The 24,980-nt window shown below is 34.1% G+C and overlaps 2 protein-coding genes across 2 annotated transcripts in view; one reads left to right on the top strand and one right to left on the bottom strand.

Annotated features, from left to right (window-relative positions):
- LOC132911886 (uncharacterized) overlaps positions 1-11,517 on the bottom strand; it is a 290,962-nt gene extending 279,445 nt beyond the window's left edge. Inside the window, exon 1 of the mRNA XM_060968902.1 lies at positions 11,313-11,517. The gene's annotated coding sequence lies outside the window, so the exon portion shown is untranslated. The remainder of the gene's footprint in view (positions 1-11,312) is intronic.
- The window catches only part of LOC132911885 (suppressor of lurcher protein 1), a 535,060-nt gene that overhangs the window by 221,471 nt on the left and 288,609 nt on the right, over positions 1-24,980 (top strand). Inside the window, exons 5-6 of the mRNA XM_060968897.1 lie at positions 10,660-10,816; positions 12,924-12,983. Coding sequence (XP_060824880.1) covers positions 10,660-10,816; positions 12,924-12,983 — 217 coding nt within the window. The remainder of the gene's footprint in view (positions 1-10,659; positions 10,817-12,923; positions 12,984-24,980) is intronic.

Consider the following 24,980-nt stretch of genomic DNA (forward strand, 5'->3'; position numbering starts at 1 on the left):
TTCGCGCAGTGCAGCGGCAATGCAGATAGAAAGATACTTCTCTTGTACGTAAACTGGCGACCATAAAATACTTATTAGGGCATCAATCGATGTGCGGTACAAACAAAATGCTTTTCATTGCTCTTACATTCTAATTATTTTATTACAAATCTATTATTTCATTCGCGTTATACGAACCTTATAATATGAAATATTATATGAAATAAAATTTGTTGGAATTTTTCGATAAATGTAAGGAATAGAGACGTTCTAGTATTCACAGTCAACTGTGTACGTCGATCTAATCATCCTGAAAGTTAGAAAATTTAGAAAGTCATTTAAGTAGTTGTCAAAATATAATCTGTCAGTCTTAATGCAACTTCTATTAATTTTATAGACATCACAGTCAATTTCCCTAAGGTGCGTGGAAACTTGATAGACGTTGGCGTAGAACGTTCAGAATCCTGAAGCCAGTGACGTACACGCGGTGGAAAAATGCGTCACGAGTCAAGCAAGAAATCTTAAGGTGTCACGGTTCTAACGTGACACCGTAAGACGTGCGAGCCTGTCGTAATAACGCGACGGTTTCTTATTCGTCTGAGTGTCGCGTGTCATGGATATACCATTAAAACGAATGCGAAGATTATGCAAGTATGTATGTATATATGTGGCACGTTGCCATTCAGGATCCTTCGAGACACGATTCAGCACGTCCGAGGGACGCGTTTCAAACTTGATTCCATTGCGAACTTTCTTAACTTTTGAACCGCGTATGATCCCTGCCAGACGTCACTGTGCTTTCTCTTCCTTTTCTTCTATACATCTAACTCTTTCCTTTATTTCATTTGTTTCACAATTCCCCCCTGCTTTCGCCTTTTCTCATCCTATTTTCTTCCATTATTTTTCAACTTATTCTCAACTTTCGTCTATTTTATATTTCTTTTCTTTCGTTTTATTTCCTTTCTTTTCGCCAGGACCCTCCCGTTTTCATTCGTACTCTGGTTTACTTTCATTTTCGTCGGAGAATGTTTGAAGATGTGACGCAAAATTTTATGCATCGACAGGTCGGCATGCGCGACACCTCCGGCATTGCGGCGGCGTGTAAAATATTCAGATGAGATCCGCCGGAACGTTGCCTGCTGAATTTCGTGTACCGTATAATACCTGCGTATCGTGAAACGTATTACGGCCGTACGATTTCGCGACAACGAGATTTTGTTCCTTCTCGACTACGGTTCCCTTTTGGTACTGGCTTTCTCGTCACATTTCCATCCATTCGATGTAGTTTACATCGGATCAAAAGATTGAGATAAATGTAAATATCACGCTGAGAGTGAAATGTGCATGTAAAACAATTATAAATATATAGAATATGAAAATCATGGGAGAAACATGTTTTCGATGAATACATTTCTGTTCTTTATTCTAGTTATGTTTAATTTTATTTCAATGTAAAATCGACAAAAATAATATAATTCACGACATTTTATGAAATTAGAGGTATAAGCATTAAGACAAACAATATTTTAATATTTTCCGATATATTAATATTTGGTAAGCAATATTTTTAAAGTTATTAAAAGGCTAAAAAACACATGTTTGGTCCAACAATCAAATAGAGGAACAATCTCTGTAACGTGAGGTTAATTGGCGTCGTACTGGATTTTAAATAATAGTTTTTAGAATTTTAGTGCTTGCGTATAAAGAATGGAAAATGTGGCTTATCGTGTTCTTCCTCTGTAGTCTTCGTATATAATAATTATAAAATCCATTGATCGATAAAATCTACACTGTATTTTTCTGCCTGGATGAATACGTAATAATTTACAATCCAAGAGTTATTGTATGAATAAATAACGTTGGTGCGTTGAAATTTTTCATAATATATGTATAACATGAAGTGCTTTCATATCATGTTTGAATAAAATTTAAGAGAAATTCTTCGTCGATGATATTTTGAATAATTTATCGACGTTCAAATCATTATTCATTCCATGTGAGAATTTGTCTTAACCCTGTTGCGAGATTTTCGAATTTCTATATTTCAATGTTGCTCTCGTTTTAACAGGTGAAACATATTTGTAACATCTTAACAAAATGTTTAATATAAAATTATAATAAAAATATCACGCGTATCATTAATGATTTACTCGCATCTTGCACAAGATTCAGATATTTCTTAACGTTAGGAAAATAGAATTGGGCCGTAAATGTCCGGAATGACACGGTAGAGTTAATAAATAAAAGAATAATTTTCATGTGTGTATGTATATAAATCAAAAGTTTCTACAATATCCATAAATCAGTTTCTAATATTAATAACGAATAATAATAATTAACGAATAGGAGACCTAATACTTACTGTTTATAAGAAAGAACTATTGACAATTATGATATACTTAATTCTACAATGTATATTTTATTTGGAAGAATAAGAAAATCAAATATGCATTGAATATACATGTATTTCTACGCGTCCCGGAAGATCTACGAGATTCCAAACTTTAAATTCTCATAAAACGTGTGTAACATATGTTAGGATATCGTCAATCTTTGAGTTTCATATTTTGCCTAACGAACGAAAACGTTTTTTTGAATATCTCTTTTTCAATGACAGGGATATGCAAACTCAGAGGAAAGTTCTTGTCGATTTTCAATGTTTGACATCATGTTCCGCGTTCACTTTGCCGTCGCAGTTTTCGATAGTCTCCCGCCGCCGCGTAAAATGGAAAAGTTGGAAGAGTGGGGGGGACAGAAATTTTTGCCGAGTGGAATTTTCAGATCGTGCTTCGCACGAGCCGGTCAACGGTTATGGTTTTCAAGTATGCTTCTTCTCTCCATATTACCCAATTCTGTATTGGGACAGACGGGACAGAGTGCACTAATTTCTTGGATATAAAAAAAGAAAAGCATTTATCAGTTTAATAAAAATTTTATACTCTAAAAATTAGAAATAAATTTTGTTCGAGTTTTACATGTTAAAGATTTTAATGAGAAGTGAACAGTTCCACTATAATTAATAGAGAATTCCACCGTATTAATTTACACGCAGGTTTTCACAGCATTTTATATACAATGAACTTGAATTTTGTTCGCTGTATTACCGCTTTTATATTAATTTCTTTGCGATGAAGTAGAACAGAATGACATAAAACATGTAGAAATATTTTATAATCATCAAAATATTTTTGACAGAAATCGAATTTATACATACATACACATATAAACACACACATATCACTATTATAAGAGTTATCATCTCTCAAGTGGTGAAAAATTTGTTTAATCTTTATTTGTTAAATATAATCTTAAAAATTTTGGAATATGAACGTCAGTATTTTTATGAAAAATGTACTGGCCCTCTAAAGAATGAAACTGATTCTACATTTATATTTTTGAATTATCAATACCTTCATAGGATAACATTCTACCGTAAGCTTTAAAAAATTTATAGATCAACTACAACTCGAATTATTCATTATATCGGATGATTTCCCACTATATGTCTACTAACGATACTCTAACGATATTGTATTCACGAAGCAGCGGGAAGAAAACAGCCAATGTTGGTGAGCCATAAAGACGTCCTGTTCCTTCACGATGACACAAGACACACCTACGTAATGGTATATATACACGCAAGAAGAATCATACGTCTGATATGTGACAAGAATCAGACATCTGGATGGAAGCTGTATGTCTCCCTTGTTCTCCTAATATTTCTGTTTCGGATGGATACTTTGGATGGATAATCTACAGCAGCTATAAAAAGTATTGCTACTTATTATTATTTCCCCATTAAGTCCCTTTTTCTCATCAGGTTTCATATTTCATTTTCGCAGTATCAAATTTCTGTGGTTGTATACTTAACAATATATAAGTAGTTTCTTAGACAATAACAATTACACTGAGCTATTCTGTGCGTCTGCGTCTCTTTATCCATACGTAGATATAGATTACAGAAAAATAAGAAGAAAAAAATAAGAGAAAATTGATATTTTCAAGAAAGATTTTGTGGGAAAAATGGGTAAAGCAGGGGGTTAACATATTGAATATTTATTCGCTTGTTGCGCTGACTTCCAAAAAGTGTACTAAGATAAAGGAAATATATCTCGGTATTGCTGTTAGGATAGCTAGATGAAATGAAATGGTTAAAGAAACGGTAGCTGGGGTAGTCAAGCAATACGCCAGAGATTATCTGTCAATGGATTCGAGCAGCCAATATCCGCGCTGCACTGCAGTCCGTTTAGTTTATGTTATTTCAAAATGAAGTACAGTTCAATAAATTCAGCTTTGCCTATCAAATGCACAAATCAATGAAGAAGAACGATCGATTGTTTGCAAAGGATCAACGACGATTCCGTTTTGCAAACGCCGGTGACTGTGGCAATCGAGAAGAAAAGCAGGATTTAAAAGTACTTTTGCAAGATAAAATCGAGCTTTATTTCTTTTATACATTTTAATACTATATCTCAAGCATATATTTGTTCAAAATTCTATATTTGCTAAAACATATAAAATTCTGGATTCGGTTCTATGACAACGCAAACATTTCAATATGCGCGTACAGATTCGACGTGCACGTAGCGTAAAATTACGCTGAAAATTTTAATCAAGAGTCTCCTCTCTGTGAGGCGGTACACAATGTTCTAAAGCCGATTTATGAAGATGTTTCGTAAGACGCTGTATTAAAATTACATGGAAGAACGTGTACAAAATACCAGCGAAAAGTTGAATGCTGGCGTTTATACCGTACCAAGCATTTACGCTGTGGCTTAAAAACCATAGAAATCACTTTTTATGTATGAGCGAGCAATACACATATATGGATGTATATTGCAGAATTAATGTTTAACGAAGACTTCTGCTTAGTATTAAGGATTATTAAAGGATTGAGTCTCGTTAAATGGCCGAGAAGCAAGAAACGACGCTTAATATAAAAGACTAAGATGTCCTATTGATGTTATATGCTACGTCATGCGACATACATTACGGAGGAAACAAGAGAACTTCCGATTGTGGTCATTAGATTCTGGACATAAAACCAGAGAGTGTGATAGAATAGACTTTTTGAAAGAGTAGAAAGCTTATCAGATGATCTTTGAGTAATTTTAGCAATAAAATTCTTAAAAAGAGAGTTGTTTATAATATAATCACAAAACTGCTGTTTTTAACTTGAAAATCTGCATACTACATAGTGATGGAATTCAGTTCAATACGTACTTATTTATAAATCTAAATTACGTCCAATACCCAGGATTCGTCTGTTACAAAATGTTGATGCGCTTAAAAGCTCCAAGAGGACACCGTAAGAAAAAAGTTATGAATCACAATATCTGTCGTTCTGAATCAACTAATTTTGTCCAGATACAATTTTTTTATCGGAGTATAATTTAAAAACATAACTGAAAACAGAAATACCATAAATATGCCATCAAAAATCATGAAATTTTAAAATTCGAAATACGTAATCACCTAAAAATATCACCGTTTGCAGCAAAAATTCATGAGTCAACTAAAACTTTAAAACATTTTCTTTGATCATCTAGTTTATTTAAAAACATTAAAAGTGTTCCAAGTGAGAGACAACGTTAAAAGCCCGCGAATGAAAAATTATGAATTAAAAAGCAACTGATCACAAGAAATTCTCATCGACCTCGCTAACTAACCGCACGAGCACTGAGCACTTTGTCGACACAGTTTCGCAAGCGGTTGCTCACAGCCGCCGTCACAATAAGTTAACTAAAATTCGAAGGGGAAAAGCGGGGACATGGAAGCTCGAGAAGTGGTGGATATATGCGATAACTGAAATTTTCATCGGTCGAAAATTTTACGGGTTGTCGGGTTATGGTCCAAGTTGTCAGAAAAAGCATTCATGCGTACACCAGTATTCGAAACGGAGAATATCAGCGTACGCGACAAGCTAATAGAAACTGTGCGTCTAACTATCCTTTAACATCGCGAAATGAAATTCATGACGTTCCCTTGCCTTTCATATATATCATCGTCGCATTATATTATTGCGTCCAACGCGCGTGAACAAGCTTTCACTTTTATTAATTCGAAGAAGCCTTTACTCGTAGACTGTATTTTTCAAGGCTTTGATGATTCGTAATACGGCTCACAGAGCTGAAAGAAAAATATTTAAAAGGTTAGTAATTTAATTAAAACGCTAGTAATAATATATCTTGTTCTATTCTATAATATTTGAAATAAGTTTGTATATTACTTATTTTAGATACAGATTCCAAAGAAATAAAGACAATTTATAATGACGTACTTGTCTTAGTAATGAGATTTATGAACCAAACATGTGTATAACTGAGTTTCCGTTTATTTTGACAGTATAACTCATTTATCCTAAGATGACTTTATTAAATTAAGTTATAACGAAGGTAATGTACTGTAATGTTGTTACAAGTGTCGGAAGTTCTATAACTCCATGACATGATATAGAGTAATCGATCTTTGTGTGTTGCTACCTTTATAGAAGTCTGATACCATAATCGTGCTTGGTGATTAATTATAAATGTTATAATTGCTAAAGTATCTTAAAGAATTAAGATAAGCAGCAATTCTCTAAATTAAAAGAAATACAAGGGAAATCATACTACATGTTCAATATTTTTCAAGCAATATGGAATATGTATTATCCCTTTGTTATTTTATTCTATTATATTATGAAAATTAAATAAATAACACGACATTAGATAGGTAATTCAACCTGTGAAATATATAGCAAAATTATGATTATAAGATTTCTATTTTCCGAGCGTTCTAGTATAATAAATATATGTCCTGTGTAGACTGTCAAACTTTCACTTTCTTCAGTTTCTTCACTTTCAAAACGAGTTTCATGGATTCTTTTTCGCGCCCTTGCGACACCGTATGCTAATGCTCAACGACATGAATATGCATGGGAAGCACTTAATAGCGTCGTGTCATTTAACTGCGAGACTGCAACTTCCCAAGTCCTTTCAGAAATTTTAATAACTGGCCTTTCTAATTTTAGTAATGAGAATTTAAAAGCTCACCGTCTACGTTTTTATCAGAATCTTTTATTTTAATTATCCACTTTCGCAGCAGCATTTCAAAGGAAATGATCACTAATAGATAACGTCCCTTAATTTTAAGCGAAATACAGACAAATATTTATCTTACTTTAAAAATCAACAATTTGCAAATAACTATACTTACGGAGAAAAATAGTAATTGTTGCCGATTTATTCGTGAATCAAAATGACTCGACATTGTAGTGTTAATTTGTAGGCAAGTGCTGGATCAAAGGAACGTAAGTTTAGCTATGTGGAATCCTGCCATGATCCAATTGAAATCTTTGAAAAATTTAGTCAAACGCATAGTGAAGTACTATTTTTTAACATTTAAGACAAATTTTAATTTACTTTTAGGAAAATGGTATATGTGTTATATATTTACTGAATTTAATAGTAAAAGATATAAAGTGACGTACGAATAGCTGCTGGCATAAACCTTTTTCTAATTAATGATGAAATTATAATACGTAGTTGGAATTACAAAATATCAATTGTTGAAAGTAGAGAATAATTTTGCGAACAAGATTCTCTATCTGTTTTTATTGAAAAATATGAATAAATCAGTTGATATATACTTAGATCACTACTCATAAATGCTTAGTCATCAGGCACAATTCGATCAAAAGAGTTTGATATCATTACTATATTTCCAAAATTGTGATAGAAGAAGAGTTTCACTTGAAATACTTTTTATGCATTTGCAATAATTTGCTAGTGTCCAAATAATTACAGCCGGCAGTGTATGTAACAAATCATAGAACTTCCCTAAATGGACATTTGTCACGTATAATATGATTTATTAAATTTGTATATACGTGTCTGTCAAAACGAATATCAATTGGTTATAGGCCGATTATCCCCGGAGAATGAACTCACTAAGGGACGATTTAAAATTTAAAACAAATAAAGTGTGTGAATATAATTTCCATGGGAAACTTCAGTGTTGATCACATGCTTTCTATGCTTGCGATTCTTACACAGATGCACGACCAGCATCGGAGGCAGATATTCAATATATATATATATATATATATACACACACACACACACACACACACACACACACATACAGCTATGGATGGTACTGGGCTACAGTAGCAAGAGTCAATCAAATTGCCATTGATTCCAATCAATAGTTATTGGTAATAATTAGTGGCGTAGCGTTTAGATCTATATATATTTTAAATTTATACAAATTATATAACGTCAGCAGGTTTGAAAGATGTACTATAACTACAAAGTAGAAATTAGAAGAAAGATATAGTGACAATATCTCATATTGGAAGATGTAACACATTCTTATTCATAAAAATTTTGAAGATTTTTATTTTAACTAACAGTTTTAATTAAGCTTAGCTAATTCTACATGCATATATTCTCATCGACAAGAATTTTGAAATTTATAAAACTATGTGAATCGTTAAAATTCGGCAATAAAAAAATATCATCATCATTCCTTGTATATACATTCCTTGTATGTACATATGACGGAGAACCGCTTGTCTGTGTACGAGATCACGCTGTTGTAGCAACCGGATTATACATATTCCAAAGTTAACTCAGAGGAATAATGTCAACTTTGCAATGTAACAGCAGGGGCTCAACCACACCAAGCGTGCTATACACGTGTTTTATACGAGATATAAAAGCAGCATTGTTTCATACATAAGTACAGAGGTTTAAGGAATTGAAGGAACAACCAGAACAGGAGAAAGGTAACGAAGCACATTAATTGCCGGATGATATTAAATAATTCAAACGAAGGAACGAAAAAAAGGTCGTATAATTATGTAAGTTGATACTTCGAATGGCTGAGAATGTTTTTCAGCTTTATACAACGAAAGGTGTAAAGATAGTTTGAAACAGAAATGGTACGCGAGGGAATTGAACTGGATCTGTTGCTGAGTGTCAGAGTTTCGATTTAATATGAGCAGCAACTAAACTTCGACAAAGTTACTACTGTAGCTAAAGGGTAAAAGCTGAAGCTAGGAGTCCTAATGTTTGGGTTATATATACTCCGGAAATCGACTAAAAAGTCGTAATACGGCGAATTAATTAAGATAACATTATTTTGTAAAACGATATAAAAAGGAACAATTCAAGAATATCTGGGTTAAATTAAATATAAATTCCAAATGAAAATCTTAAATCATCTAGCCAAGAGTTATATCGGATGAAAAATACTGACAATTAGCTCTGTACCACAGAGAGTACTGTCCCTTGTGGTATAAAAATGCAGTACATAAAGTGGAAGACTTAATATATCATAATGTACTTCACCCTCGGGTGTTTCAACTCTGGGGAAACACGAAGAGGAAATCAAAACGTGTTTCATATTCAATCTCTTCTCAACATTATTGATGTTGATCTCTTAGTACTTTTAAATGCAGCGTGCATTTTTATTTCGTTTTGCAACTACAGATTCACTTGTTTCTTTCACTATTCTACCAACACACGGAACAAAGTTTTGTGAATATTCTTTGCCTCACCGACCTTGGATCCTGGATATTCCGTTGGGTGAGCAATTTTATAGCGATGTACGCGACACCGGATGTTCGCCATTAAGTGTTTTGCACACGTACGATCTTCGCGCGAAAGATACTCACTACGTTGTATCACATACACGCACGCACACACACGCACACATCAGGTTAGTACGATACTTTTCTACTACAAGACAAAGAAACTTGAATGCTGCGAGAGACCTACTCTCCGAGGCTGATAAAAGAATAGAGAGTTAAACAGCTAAAATAAAAGATATATGAAATGTCTAAATGAAATTAATTCAAGATTACAATTTGCCATTCAGTAAACTATCACAGTGGAGTAAAAAGTGTTTGAATATACATTTGTTTTCCAATAAACTATCTTTCTATCAGGTTCTACTTCCATCTGTTTCAAATTCTTATTGCCATATGAAAATACTGTCACTGAATTATTATAGTTATTTGAGAATAGTACTACTACTACTACAAAGAAAAATACGCAACAGAATAAATATAGATCTCGTCGTACTTCGATAAAACCAGAATCTACGTTGTTTCGTAATCATAAGTTTTATTATGTCCTTACTTCTTGACACAGACGTAGATCCAACGATTAGATCCTACTGTATTTAGGTGTTGACGTATCATTATATTGCAGCCTGATTATGTCAATCAAACGTCCCTGAAGCAGATAATCGCCATTTGTCAAGATAAGTAGTTGCGGTCTATCATGCGGTTGCGAAACACTACCGCAAGCATCTTGTTCTCCTTTCCTCATTGTCTTGTGATTGCGTGGTTATTTGGAATATTGTTGCCAGAAGGCAGTACACGTGAAATCCATCAAAATAATTTCCCCCCGAAGGAAATGTTTTGTTCGTTAATTGAGTCGATCCATTCCCTCGACGATGTCTTAAAAACGGCTCCTTCTTTGTTTCGTCAGAACAAAGAAGAGATTATAGGCTTCTATAAGCCACTGTGAATCGACCCCGGTATCTTTCGCTGGAATACGAATATTCAGTAGGGATTATAAAAGCTGGAAAATAACTCGACTTTTTTTTATTAATGGATAAAACCTACTCCTCCCTTACTTTATGGTATTTTCACAGTTTCATACGTATCATCGTCTGTTTTTGTTCCAGGACTGTTCGAGACGGACGGCGTGTTGATTCCTGGTACGATGTGCGACCTCGAGTTTGTCAGTTCACAGTCAAAACGGCAATACGGACGTTTCTACTCGCCACGGTACCCGTCCTCCTACCCAAAGAACATCCGGTGCTCGTACCTCTTCCGAGCAAGGTAACTAAACTGACCTAGTATCAAGCTCGCAAACTGATCCCCGACATAATCCACATATAATGCATCTTGAAGCCAATCTCCAGTCCTACCATATATCTAACGTTCTCGCGCATTTAACGGGTTCAATCCGTAATCGAGATACCAGTTAATTAACACCTGATCCATGTATCTTCGTCATCTCGTACCTTCGATCGGCACTCCACCGATTGGTTAATTTAAGATAATTGGTAATGAACAGTTCTTTCTGAATATGTCGGGTTAGGTATGAAAGCAATTTGAAATAAAGAAATGAAATAATTATATTAGGAGAAACTTATAAAAAAATGTATACTTACAATGTATATATAAATTCATACTATACATATTTTGGACTTCTAATCTTTCAATTTATAAAACAAATTCTGTAATCAAAGCTGTATTTATTAGAAGCTTTCATGGTCAATATAAAATAATAAAAATGTAAAGTCGTATGACTATATATAAAATACATACTTACGTGTATTGACTGTAACTAAATACGAAGATGAAAATGACACGCAACGATTTTTGAGATAGAACGTAGACAGCTACATTAATTTATTTAAATTATTTCTTCATGTATCTTAGCTGTTGGTTACCGTAGCACATTTTTAAAAGAATGACGAAAGTTTGAGTGATTGTATATTACACGAAAAATATTACACGTCAATAAATAAGTTTTTTACTATAACAATACTCCAATATAACAATAATCAAAATATCTGATAAATTATATTACCCATAATTATCTGAATCGAAGAAATTCTAAATTATTCAGACCTAGTCTGTGTGCAGTTTTCCTAACATCTGCGATCTTCAAAGACTGTTCGTAAAGGCATATGTACACTACTTTACTACTTACGTTTACGTTGTTAAACATGCAGTAGTACCAATCGCGCATAAACGATCGTGAGCACTTGAAGACGTCAGCAAGCATTCGTCGTTGACCCATGGAGGAAGAGCCATAATCCCCACTGAACGCGTACAAACAACTAATTTCGTTTGAAGTACTGACACTTCTCAGTAATATTTGTAAACGTGGGCGAGCACTTGCGCATCTCCACCGACCGTTCAAATGGCTTACAAACACTTGCGAACCGTTAGTGCGGTTAGTCTTAACACATGCATGTGGAAACGTCGGTCGAGGCAGCTTGGCTTCGCCTTTTCCTATGTTTTCGATAAATATGGCGCGAATCAATAGAAAACACGTATAACTTGACACGTGTGTATTTATGAGTTCCACCATTCAAACAATCGCATATGTGTAATAGCAGTTTAACATTAGAAACCGACACTCAGCGATTAAAGTTTATTTAAAATGGAGAATAACATTTTTGTAGAATTTATGTTAATATGTAGTTGATATTGGACTTTCTTGAATTTAGGAGAAATCATTTACGGTATATGTAACGAAAGTATTCGAACGCTTATGGATGCTCTTTATGAATGTATTACTTATATTTATATTACAAGAAATTTTAGGTAGAGTCATTTCAATCGTAAAATTGATGAAACGTAAAAGTTTATAAGTACAACGTATGTCTAAACGGGCGAATTGATAGAAACCTGACAAGATAAGGCCAGAAACCTCTGTCAGTGCCATACGAAGTATGCTTTGGCTTGGGTTCAGTTTCCATTGGAAAAAGGTAGAAGAAACCGTAGTAAACGTGAACGACCCGGCTGCATCAATCGATGTCGCGACTTGCTACTTCGATTTAAGACCTTGTCACATCGCTACTACACTAGAATCGAATTAGCACCTTCAATCGTTACCAAACGTGCAGTATTTTAAACCAACCTAGTTTACAGCCACCTATCGAAGAGTTGCTCTTGTCTGATTCAAATGACATGTAGAATGCACGTATGTTGTGTGTGTATGTATGTGACTTATATTGATTTTTCCTGTGAATACAATTTCCATTTGTTCTAAGTTTTGAATCGTTCACATTCCTGACTGTTATCGAAATATGGACACATTTATATGTTACATTACATAGCTAATGATAATATGAAACATTATTTTATTATTTAATTATTACCAAGGGCTCATTTAAAAATATTTACTTAAAGAATGTTCATCTGATTTCAGATTAAAGGAGAGGATACGTTTATTTTTCGAAGAAATTTCTTTACAAAAAGGAGACTTGAGGTAAGCTTTCAAAAAAGAATTCAAAAAATTGCGAAATTATTTTTTGTACAATTAGATATATTTTACCACAAAAGAGAAATCAATTACGTTTAAAATTATTACATTACTATTCTTCAATGAATAAGTTCGGTAACTTGATCATAACTGAAATTATTCAGGTTGGCGAAATACAGTACGAATTCAATTTGAAATTTCAGAAACGTGTAGCGCTTGCTAGCCAACGTTGGCAAACCAAATAGCAAGGCTTGAAGTTTAATAATCCTAATTCTGTGAATCTAAAATCTCGATTCGCGTTTGGTTTATAGTTTATTTGATTATATTTTATTCGATTATTTTCATACGCATAATTCATACAACTAAAACCATTCTTAGCATTGAACAAGATAACTCGTTAAACATGACAAAAAATTTTCACTCTTTCAGTCAAAAAAATTGTTCACTACGCAGAATAAAAAAGAATATAGTAAAATATAAGATCGGAAATAATTATTTAAATAACAAAAAATTAATTAATTAATTTAAAGTAAGAGGGATGGAAAGGATCGCCTCGTCATTTTAAGTGTCATCAAACCCCATAAAATATAATTAGCCTCTTGATCCTTTAAAAAAATCTTTTTTTTATAAGTAAATCGCTACGGTTTCGGAAAAAGGCAGCCTCTAACACATTAATAAATAAATACATAACTTATCGTGGATAATAATTCATCAAAGCACACCTGTACGGGATCAGACATAAATCGTACATTTGCTAAATAACAGCGGTTCTGACGCAACTGCGCTTCAAACACATCGTATCCTCCACCCCGTTCGTGACTCTTGATTCACTCCACTGAATTATCTACAAACGTGCAATTTGTTGCGCCAGCAGCGGTAGCGAATGCTTTTGCGAATAAATGCATCTGCAATCATATTCTGAAAGAAATATAAGCTGCCGTTTCACCCACGTGACTGTTCGCCGATAAGTTAAAAATCGTGTTGCCGGTCGACTAGCAACTGGTCGAATTACATTGCTTCTGGCCGCGGCGGTAAAACTTGAAAATTCACTATCGCATCAATCATCTACGAATTTTTCTTCGCAACCGTGTAGCTTAAAATCGATACGACATGTATTGTTCGACTGTATTCGCGGGCAGACACGTCTCTGGTGTGACTCGTCAACGAGAGTCGTAAATTCTCGTCTGGATTAGTATCGACACGACGAATCAACCGAATTCCCTACCTTGATTAAGATGATAGGGATGTTTAGATAGAGTCTGACACGGTTTTGAAGTTTAAATATAACTATTTATTATTTCATATTTCACAAAGAACACCTTCGAAGACTGAATGTGTGAATGAATGTTAAGTGTACGCGAAACAATGTTGTTTTGCTGTGTTTCCTAAGTGGAGAGCTGAGTGCAAGTGAAGTATCGGTGATGCATGTGGAAAAGATGAAAACTTGAGATGAGCGTGCTTAGAACGTGGGACAAGCTGTTTCGTCAGTTGTAATTTTTAGTAAGGAAGTTAGGACAGTGGTCATCGCTGCTAATTAGTAGGAAAAACTGGTAGACAAGATGAGACTCACGGTCACTCGCAGGTGCGAAACGTACGCTCGAGTGACGCACAGGGACATCCCGTGTGTCCCAACATTTAACCGCTAATACGCCCAAGGAGCGCTTCAACTTAAAGAATGCATATACAAGTAAAAATAAAGAACTCTATAGCAAACGCTAAACCTTATGGCAGGCAGATGGGATCAGTGGAAATAAAGATTAATTTTCGACGCGGTACTAACGGCTCCTTGGGGATTATTACTAGTCCGAGTGAATATGTTAAGGAAAATGTAGACAGAGAAATAAAACTGGAAAAAGGTATATGGGAGCTTAAGAATATTACAAACTGCTATTCACGGAAGGCTGTTGTGGATGAAGAAATGAACGAGTGTGTAATGACTGGATCGCGGTATGGAACACGTATAATAAAAGAAATTTCCCTCGCTGCTGTGGCGCGATCGAAACACGCGGATTTCCTCCTCTTCGAACTTCTCCTCGCTAATATGCAATTATTAACATGGCTGGCTAACATGACAAAGTAATATTTGTTGGAATTTTTTAGCGAGTAGATTTGCTGAATCCAATGACGAGTTAAACTAGAAATACAAAACGAGAATATTGTACAGTGACATTTTCTAACGAAAATCGTTTGTTTATCAGGTTCTACTCTATTGATCTTAAATTTCATAGCAAACAAATTTTTTATACCACATGGTGGTACTATACTTAAATGATGTTAATATACTTTAACATACTTGGACTTAATTAACACTATAGGTCGTGTGACCTTCCATTGCAACTGAAATTTCTTGTGCCTGACGAATGTCCTGGCTGAAAAGTAGCTGCATTTGATTACATGTTACGAATTCGATCAAATTACGTAGGAAAATCATAACTATTTTGTTCCTTTGAACGGAACACCAACATCGCAGCGATAAATTTTCGTGTATGTCACGTGTTAGAGATTGGAATTGAATTTGACAAGTTTTAAGAGAGATGTTAGTAGAAAGGAAAAGGGATGACAATAAGAAGAGAGGATTGTAGACTTAGCAGAGAGGATTAAAGTCGCGAATTCCGTAAGTATCAGTATATCTTGTGACTTACAGTGAGAGAGAGGAACTATTAAACCGAGCTATGTATACTTACTCGAACATGGACGATTTATAGCCGCAAGAAACTGAATTCTACAAATGCGTCGAAAGACACGTCTAACCGAATGCATGGAGATTCGCGAACGAATCCTCACACGTCATGGAGTTTCTGGAATTTTCTTCGAATTGAAGTTTGATCAACCTTATTAAAGTTGATTCAATTAACTTGGTTGCTATTGAGTTTTAAAATGAAAACGCGAGGGTCATCATTTCGTTGCGTAAAGTTTTTAAAACAGGGAGATAATAAAATTAGAATTTACTATTTACATATGGATATCGTCGCTACTGTATTATTGTATTTATAAATTACAAATTACTATTTACAAATTACAGATTACTGTATTAATTGGTTTACAAATGATAGATTAATATTTACGTATTACCATGTTATCGTATTACAAATGTTCGACTGAAATATTATATCGATCCTTAAAAATTATAGCAGCATGGGAAATCAAAGAGTAGTTACATTTCAAGTGCTTTACATGAATTTGTCGGTATAGAAAATGGCAGCAGGTCAGAATATACACATTAGGTTGGCACATGTGAAATTTCATTTTACCAAAGCTTTAAATTAATAACCCGTGCACGATATCGAACCTTAAATTTTCGATAAGTAATTCCGATATCCAACTGTTAGAGAAAAGAAGTTAAAAAAAGAGTAATTTACAGCAATATATTTAAGAAGATGATGTATTAGCACTATTATAACTTCGTTATTCAACGTCATAAATTATCGAGATATTTATAAGTGATTTTTGTCATAAGTTCAAATTTAGAAAATGTATTGCAAACATAGCTGAAAATATAAATCTAAGGTTTGAACAACGTAAATGAAGGATTATAGCTTTATAAATCAATACCTTATGAACGTTATTACGTATCTACGTATATTTTATGACTTTCAAATGATTTAATTTATTATCAAAGTATTATAATTCAACGCGAAATAATTTGCTTCTGATATCTCACAGGAAGCGATCGGAAAAGTTTTGAGCGCTTTCAATCTTGACATAATGAATTTGTTAATTTCGTTGATCACTTTGTTTGAGCTATTAATAAAGGTAATTACATATTATTACCGTGAAAGGATTATTGAACCGAGTAATTTTCATATATGTATGTATTTTGTTATTAATCGTAAAATATCTTCATTAGTCGAATGTTAACTGTTATGTGAAACGAAGGTCTGCTTTGGTTTTTGCATTATTGAAGATAATCAAATTCATTGCACCCCGATTAAATATTAATTCCAATAATTCGTGCCTGTTTACTCGCATGCTTGTGTGCTGTTTTCATTGTTTTCAATGTTTCCATTTATATCCCTCTTGAAATTTCCATTTTTGGAATATAGGATGATCCTTCTCTCTCTTTAATTTTTTAAATTTCATCATTCTTTTTTTTTTTTTTTAAAGATATTTCATAAATTTCCGACATTCCAATTTTTTAAATTTCTGACTATACCAAATAAATAATTATTCTTTGAAAGCCATAATTTCTCTTGCAAATTTTATTTTTCCATCAATGTTGATGTTTGATTTGTTAATTAAAGTTAGTCTCGCATATTCTTAAATGATTGAAGTTAAATCGAATTATTGTTCCAGGAAGATAACGAAGGACTAGACAATATCTAAATTTTCTAAGTATCGAAGAATCGAATGATTTAATTATGTATAATTTGTAACTTGAAGTTTATATTACGCATATATTTATAACTTTTAAATTTTATTTCGTATGTTTATGTATATTATTTTTCTATATCATCGCGCGATCGAATTGCCATCGAACTATCTATTCACAATAGTTATTAATTCTTAATACTACCATCAAAATGCAAATCTGTGACCAAGCATAATCCCTTTTTTTGCAACGAAGAAAGAAATACTAGATATCGCTTTCTCCTCTGAAGCTATAATTACGAAGCCAGATACAATATTCATGAAGATTTCATACATGCCACTTTCCAGAAGTATCTGATAAATTTTTTAAAGCGTCCATTCCTGCATGAAGCCACGCTGTCGCGCTTCTATTACACTAATTGTGAATTACGACGCCTGTCGGTTATTAACGTTTACGAGTTAACGAGGCACGATAACGAGCGGCGGCACAAGATCGTGAACGTTCGGACCGAACTTTTCTATTTAAAAGTTTTCCTCGGCAACATTGTATTCGGTCGTAGTTCGATGGTATGTCAAACTTCGTAACAGGGGAGAGGGATACGACTTTAGGTGGATTAAACACGCAATGGAGATTTCCGTGCGCGATAAACTTCCCTGGATTAATATTTTTTTCGTTCGATCGTTTGTTTAAACTTTAATAGGATCTAAACAAGAGGAAAGTAAAAAGCCGTGAAGCTAAGTAAAACCATGACGTACGACCAGCGAGTGATTTTTTCCAAACGTTTGCACGGATAGATAAAAATGTGTAAATAGGAAGAGAGATTCGGAATTGTTGAAGTATTTGTTGCGTGATATTTTCTGTTATGTGTGTATTATAACTAGTGCCATATCATTTAATGTATTTGAAACATTGCTTTGCGGTGAAGGATATGAAATACTGAAAAACTGGATGATACGGTACAAAAATAAGAAGAAGAAAAACGATTGCTATATTCATGCTACATTCAGTAAAATACCGAACTGCGGAATATGTACAAGACCATTTTTATCATATTTACAGTGGCGATAAAAAGTATCGGCACATACGTGCTTTTATATTTCAATGAAGCGTTCTACATTTGATTTTCACAATAAAATTTCAAATTTTTACCCTCGTACGAAGACACTACCGAAGAATGTAAAATTTAATATACTTGGTCTTAATTTATTAGTATATGAAGAACGCCGTGAAAATACTTTTTGTAGCTACGGTATTTTATTTTCGATTATTTGCTCGATTGAGTGCAAGAGTTAAGGGTAAACTTAAATGAGCCGCTAAACTAATCAAACAAACTCATTCCAGTGTTTGCAAACCAACGATAATAACTACGTCTATGTAGACGTCATCATTGGTGTCGTGGAAGTTTGATATAAAGCCATCTAAAACTGACTCTGCCAGCTGGCGAACATTCGCAAGAGAAGTCCTGCGAGAATAGAAACGGTCTGGTATTCTTCTCTGTCTCTCCGCCCCTTTCGTTTCCTCGGACGGATTCGTTCTCCTCATCCTGGCCACCTCTTTCTTGGTCTGTCTAACCAAAGTCCTTCCTAGGACAGCGATAATGTGCATCATATATTAGTTCGATATACGATCGGTTCACCAAGGCTCGTGTGATAAGTGAAACTGGCCTAACTGCACTGTAGGCAACGGGGTAATTTACGTACAGCAGCTCGCAAAATTATTCGTACAATTATGTACCATAAAAATCTTATGTACGTATATTATGCAACTTATACAAAACGTTTTGAAATTTCATTGGCGCTAAAATGAAATTTGAACCAAATCTGAAAATATATATGGAAGTTAAAAGATACCTCGAGAGTCCGTGCTATATTTTCCTATAAAATAAAGAATAGAACTTAAAAGAACGGTTTTTGTGGTTGATAATTAAATTTCAAGAAAAACAGAAACCAAGATCAGAACGTAGATCCAAAGAAAATATACCAAAAGAGGGTTCAAGTGGAAAGAGCTAAATTCATATAGGATTTCTAAAACAGCGTCGTTTCAACTGAAGTATTTGAGAATCCCAGCAATAAAATTAATACTTTAGTTTGCTTATAAGTTAAGATATAATCTGTATCTGTGACTTTATAATATTTATGTAACGTTAAACTAATTGGAATCCGTCTTTTGTAGAAACCAACTATATAATTAACAGCAGGTTTACCAATCAAAAGGGAAATATCAATTGGGTGAAATTACTATTTTGAAGGAAAACCGTGATTTTCTTTCTGAAGTGATATTTTGCGATGTTTGTAACTATCCACAAACATTTTCTATCGCGACAGAATGGCAAAAAGACTCGTTCACTCGCCTTTGTCCCGATAAATCGATTTTGTCTCTATATATTCCCATCGAAGCTGCTTATAATTAAATTTGTTTCAAACTCTTTACACATATATATGTATTTGATATTTTCATATTTTTTTTGTTCTGTTTTAAATATTCTATGACTCTATTTGAGTCTGCTCAAATCACGTTATCGAATGCGCAAAACGTTCAGTAGATTATTCGATAATAGTTATCGACGTGTGTTTCAACTTATAAAAGAAATATATTTGATACTTGTACGCGAATGTATGATAGACGCATGAAACAATTACCGCAATATTGAATATCTGTTTCAATTACTTATGAATTGTAATCATTATGTACAGGGTGGAAGAAAATTATACGTCGTCCTAATCGTAGCATGATTCTACACCTCAGGATCGGTGGGATTTGTTAAAAAAAATGGTGCCACGAAATTGACCTTGACTCTAAAATTCGAGGCCAAATTCTTTTTTGTTTGCATCACATTCTACTCGTCACGAGAACCACCTTTGTCAAAAGAACTGTTTTACTTACAATATGAATATGTTTACGCAGATAATTTACAATATAAGTTGCGTATTATTGACGAAGCAGAAGAAAGCCACGCATTAGCTCGAGAAATTCATAGAAATTTGTTGAGGGATAATGGAGGGCGATTAAACTATAACTAAAGTATATCTTTCGATTAAATAGAAATTCCAGATTGACGCGATTTCCAGCCAACAATTAGGCCAACAATTTGGTAATCAAGAATATCGCGTATACTGGTAGCAACGAGAACCTAAAACTTCACTACCGCGTGTGGCAGTAAACTGAGAGAGAAACTATTAGCTACTTGCGTCGTATGTCGTTCAAATGTAACCAATTCGCATCATAGCACTAGACGGTTGATGGTGCGCGTATCAGCAACAGAACAACATACGCTACTAGGGTATTATTTACGAGCTGCAGTAAATTATCAGAGACGACACGGCTACTTAACCTGCATCTGACTATGAAGTAAAAGCACATTGTAAATAAAACAGCTGCAAGAGCTATTGAAGCTTTAACACCATTTTTCAAGAGAACGGTTGAGTTTCCGACCCAATGGCACCTTTGAGAAAGTTGTCGCTCGCGACCAGTAGAATACAATGCAAGCAAAAGAATTTGATCTCGAATTTCAGAGCCAAGGTCAGTTTTATGCGGTACCTTTTCTTAACAAATCTCCATCGATCCATAACGAAATGTAGAATCACGCTATAATGATCGCGGCGTAAAATTTCCTATCACTCTGTACATATATGAATTAATCAATTAATATTTTTAAGCACGTATCAATTAATATTTTTATGTTCCATGGATTCTAAACGAATCTAGTTAATTTCAGAAATTGATCTATTATTTTATACTCTTTGTTTTCAAATATTTTAAATTAATTTCAATCAATAATAGAAAACATTTGAACCGGTACACGTACAAATAAATAATTTCGTTCTTTGCCGAATAAACATTAACTTTTAATTTAACTTACGGAATGACATACCTGCGGTAGTGTTAAATAAAAAAATTTATCGGATGTTCAATCGGGCTTTAGTTCTTTCTCGAGAGATTTAGAACTAGCCGTAAAAACGTACGAATTTAACGCGGTGCTTTAACCATTAGTCGTTATTAACCTTACCACAATAGGTAGTTGCAGAGACGGGAAACGTACTTCTTTACGGGAAAATTCTCCTCTTTTTTTTTAAATCCTGCAGCGCCGACTACGCCTGACTCCTAAATCCTTTGAGCGTGACACGGACCATGATTCTACTTAACCCACATAAAGTTCCTCTGTGCACGAAGACTTAGAGCTGAAAATGGTGATGGTGGGGTCGACTTGGGAAACGAGAGACTTGCCCAGAGACTTGCAGCTGCAGCGTGCAGGAGTTAATCCTTGATAAATCCTTGAATTCCGTCCTAATTCAGTATCGAGCTACCTAATTTCATTTCGTCATTGACCTTTGAGCTTCTGAACCTTTTGCTTTCGTTCTTACGAAGTCGTATTTCTTTTTTTTCTTTTTCTTACAATTCTTTCCTGTCACCTGATAAAAGTACACATAGTTTGATTTTTCAAGATTTAAAAAGCTTAAAAAAAGGAAGAGGGAAACTGGTGGAGATATCATACTATTAATATCAAAATTAATTTGAAGAAACCAAAGTTCCAGACCCTCTTCCTGTTAACTCTCCTATTAATCTTCAGCTCATATTGCTGGATCATAGATGGCACGTAATGATATGAGTAGGATTTTTAAATTAATTAATTTCAACTTTCATTCTGTATTTTTCCTGGGTCTTTCGTAAAGTAGTAAATATAAATAGAGATACCGTGAGGTCAAGTAATTTAAACAATTTCTACTTTAAGTTATTATAGTTCAAAAATAACCGGATTACAATATATCGGTTATATGGCAACTTTCGATGAGAACCTCATCCGAACAAGTATAATATGTTCTATAAAACGTTCAACAATCACTTCCTGCAAGGTAATTACTTATTATATACAGTTCGTAGAAAATTGCTATAAAGAAATCAATTATTTCGAAATTCCTCTGAACTCCTGATGCCGTTAAAATGTCAGTGTTTTACGGGTGTTTTGTGCCTTCATTTTGCTTATATCGGAGAGTACGTTGATTCACGACCGATTCAAGCTGCAAGCTATAAAAACCTGTAATTACTGCGACGGTGAAATTTGTGGCTCTCAAATATTAGTTCGCAACGAGGTGCATATTTTTTCCATGTTTCGCAAACCGCCCTAATATCCCAACGTTATGAGCTTTCGTTTTTTAGTTCTCAGAATAAACATTTCCCAACAAAGGATAATTGATTTCGATCCACTTTTCGTTGAATCAATTAACTTCGTTCCGTTTCTGCTGAAACAACTACATTATTTGCTTTCTCACTGTTCGCGTTTCCACGCACTTTTAATAATAACTGTATGGTCCAATTAGCTGATGCTTCGTTTTCAGTTTGCCCGTATTTTTTGAACGAATGGTACTCAGTCTGACATTATTAAATGTAGCGTTGTGAAATTTACCGTTGGAACGTTCAGCCAGCGATAAAAACATTCGTACTTTTTAAAGTAATAACTGGTAAATAATTTTGAAAATCTTACTCTTTGCTTCGTTTTTATCCCAACCCTTTTTCAATAACAACTAAACATTGTTAAAAGCTATAAGATTCTAAAAATTTATTTTTCTTTTAAAATTATGTACGATTCAGTGAACGAACATAACAGTGAAAGGAATAGTAACTATTAATGATTTAGAATTTAGGCTGTTTAAAGGAACAAAGTGTATATTGAAACTAATACCCAAATATGATATAAATAACCTCCAACGAAATTTTAACTAAAAGTTAAAAAAGCACAGCACAAAGATTGAGTTGTTATACAACACAGGCTTTTCTCAGTGAGGTGGATACTATCTTCAAAAAGAAAGTAACATCGTGATCATAATTGCTAACTTTCTGATACTCATCTGTTTACGACTAATTTAAGTTTCAAAGCACGTTGGCGCAAGTCAGATGAGCGTAAGAAGCTAGAAGAATGATTAATTCAATGGTTAGTTGAACGATCCGTTCCGAGCAAGCAAAACGAACACCAGGGAGAGAAGTGGGCGCGTGCTATTAATTAATCTTGCGCTCGATAACGTTTACCGCGAAGGTCGTGGTAAAACTTACTAAAAGCGAGGAAGACCCTTGAGAAATGTTTCGATATATCAGCGTTAAGCCGCACTGTCAGACGCACTCGGATATTACGCTGAATGGTGCTGATGGATACTAGGAGACTCCTCTCTGTCAGCCACTTGATACACCCATTTCTGAGCACTTCTGACAATTCGTAGGAGATAGTGTGTATCGCTTTTTATTCGACTTTCGCAGTTCCAAAGTATTTACAAAAATATGCAATGGCTCGCGAACGTATTCGAACAGACCATTTTTTTACGAATACATCGTAAGAAACTTTTATCATACCGTATGAATGTATGGTAAGAAGCTTTTTGCAATTTAGTTAGCATTGTAACGAGACACGACTATCGTGATAATAATAGTCAAATTTGAAACAAATCCGAAATTGTATATACAAGTTACAAGACATTTATTATAAACGTACACTGTTGTACTTGAAAAATTAGTATACAGCGTCTCAATACATATTGTGACTTGTGGACCATTTAACATAATGAATAATTTGGTGATCTGCGCGAAGAGTATTCAGTAAGTGCTTCCAGTAAATGCCTTGTAACTTCGATATATATTTTCAGATCCTTTTCGTATTTTACCAATGTGAAATAGATTAAAAATCTTGTGTATTATATAACATTTTAAAACAACCATTTAAATAACATAATATAACGTAAGTAATATAATTGATTAATATAACGTGAGTTTTATAGTTGAAGTCCTATCACGCTTGAAATCCTCCGATCTTAGGTATGCACCGACATTAATACACCAGTTCGGTCTTCTCTCTTAGCCATCGCTACGGTTGACCTCCCCTTTTCTTATTCTCGCAAAAATACGATCTCCTGTGTAAAAGAAGTGGACCTTGTACTCCGCGTTCTTCCATGCGAACTTCGCGTTGGTGCGCACGGTAGGAAGTCGACATCTGTGCAGTTTTAACGTGGTCGGTGGCGTTAGAGATATCCAGTCACTGGAATACCTGAATTTCCTAGTACGAGACTATGCATCGTTGAATATTATCAGCGTAAATAAAACTCTGGAATCTTCGTACCATTTTTCAATATACTTATCCTGATCTGAAACCAGGATAAGGAAACCTCGCGTTGTTATGCATCGCGTGAGTGGTGCATTGTTCGAAACTATGAATGGAACGTTTCCCATTCATGGAATCTGTTCGAGACATGTCCCTTCTTGAAGTATCCAGGAATAATTAACGATTAATATTCAGCAAAAAATTATCGTTTTAGATAACGCAGTGTAAGACTTTTAAGACGATATCAAGTTTTTATTCGATTTTTTTAACATAACTTACATAATTACATAATTTACATTGTTACACAATTTATTAATTAATAAAAATGATATACATTGTTACATAATTTATCCACTTTTTAAGTAAATATAATAATTGTCGTAAAATTTCCGAGCCGGAACGTATGTATATTAATCCTGTAGGTAATATGGAAGAATACCGAAGAAATGTTCTAATCTGAAAAGAAAATAAGGAGGGTGCGTGTATTGCTATATAAAGAAAAGCGAAAATCGCGTTTCAGTGACAAATATGGCAGAAATTTAGGAATGCCGCCTATGAGCTTTTTTGCGTCGATTCATCAAGCAAGTTTTGTTACAGTTCTAGGCACGGATAC

Source organism: Bombus pascuorum, chromosome 11 (genome assembly GCF_905332965.1).
Source record: "Bombus pascuorum chromosome 11, iyBomPasc1.1, whole genome shotgun sequence".
In the NCBI taxonomy this organism is placed as follows: domain Eukaryota; kingdom Metazoa; phylum Arthropoda; class Insecta; order Hymenoptera; family Apidae; genus Bombus; species Bombus pascuorum.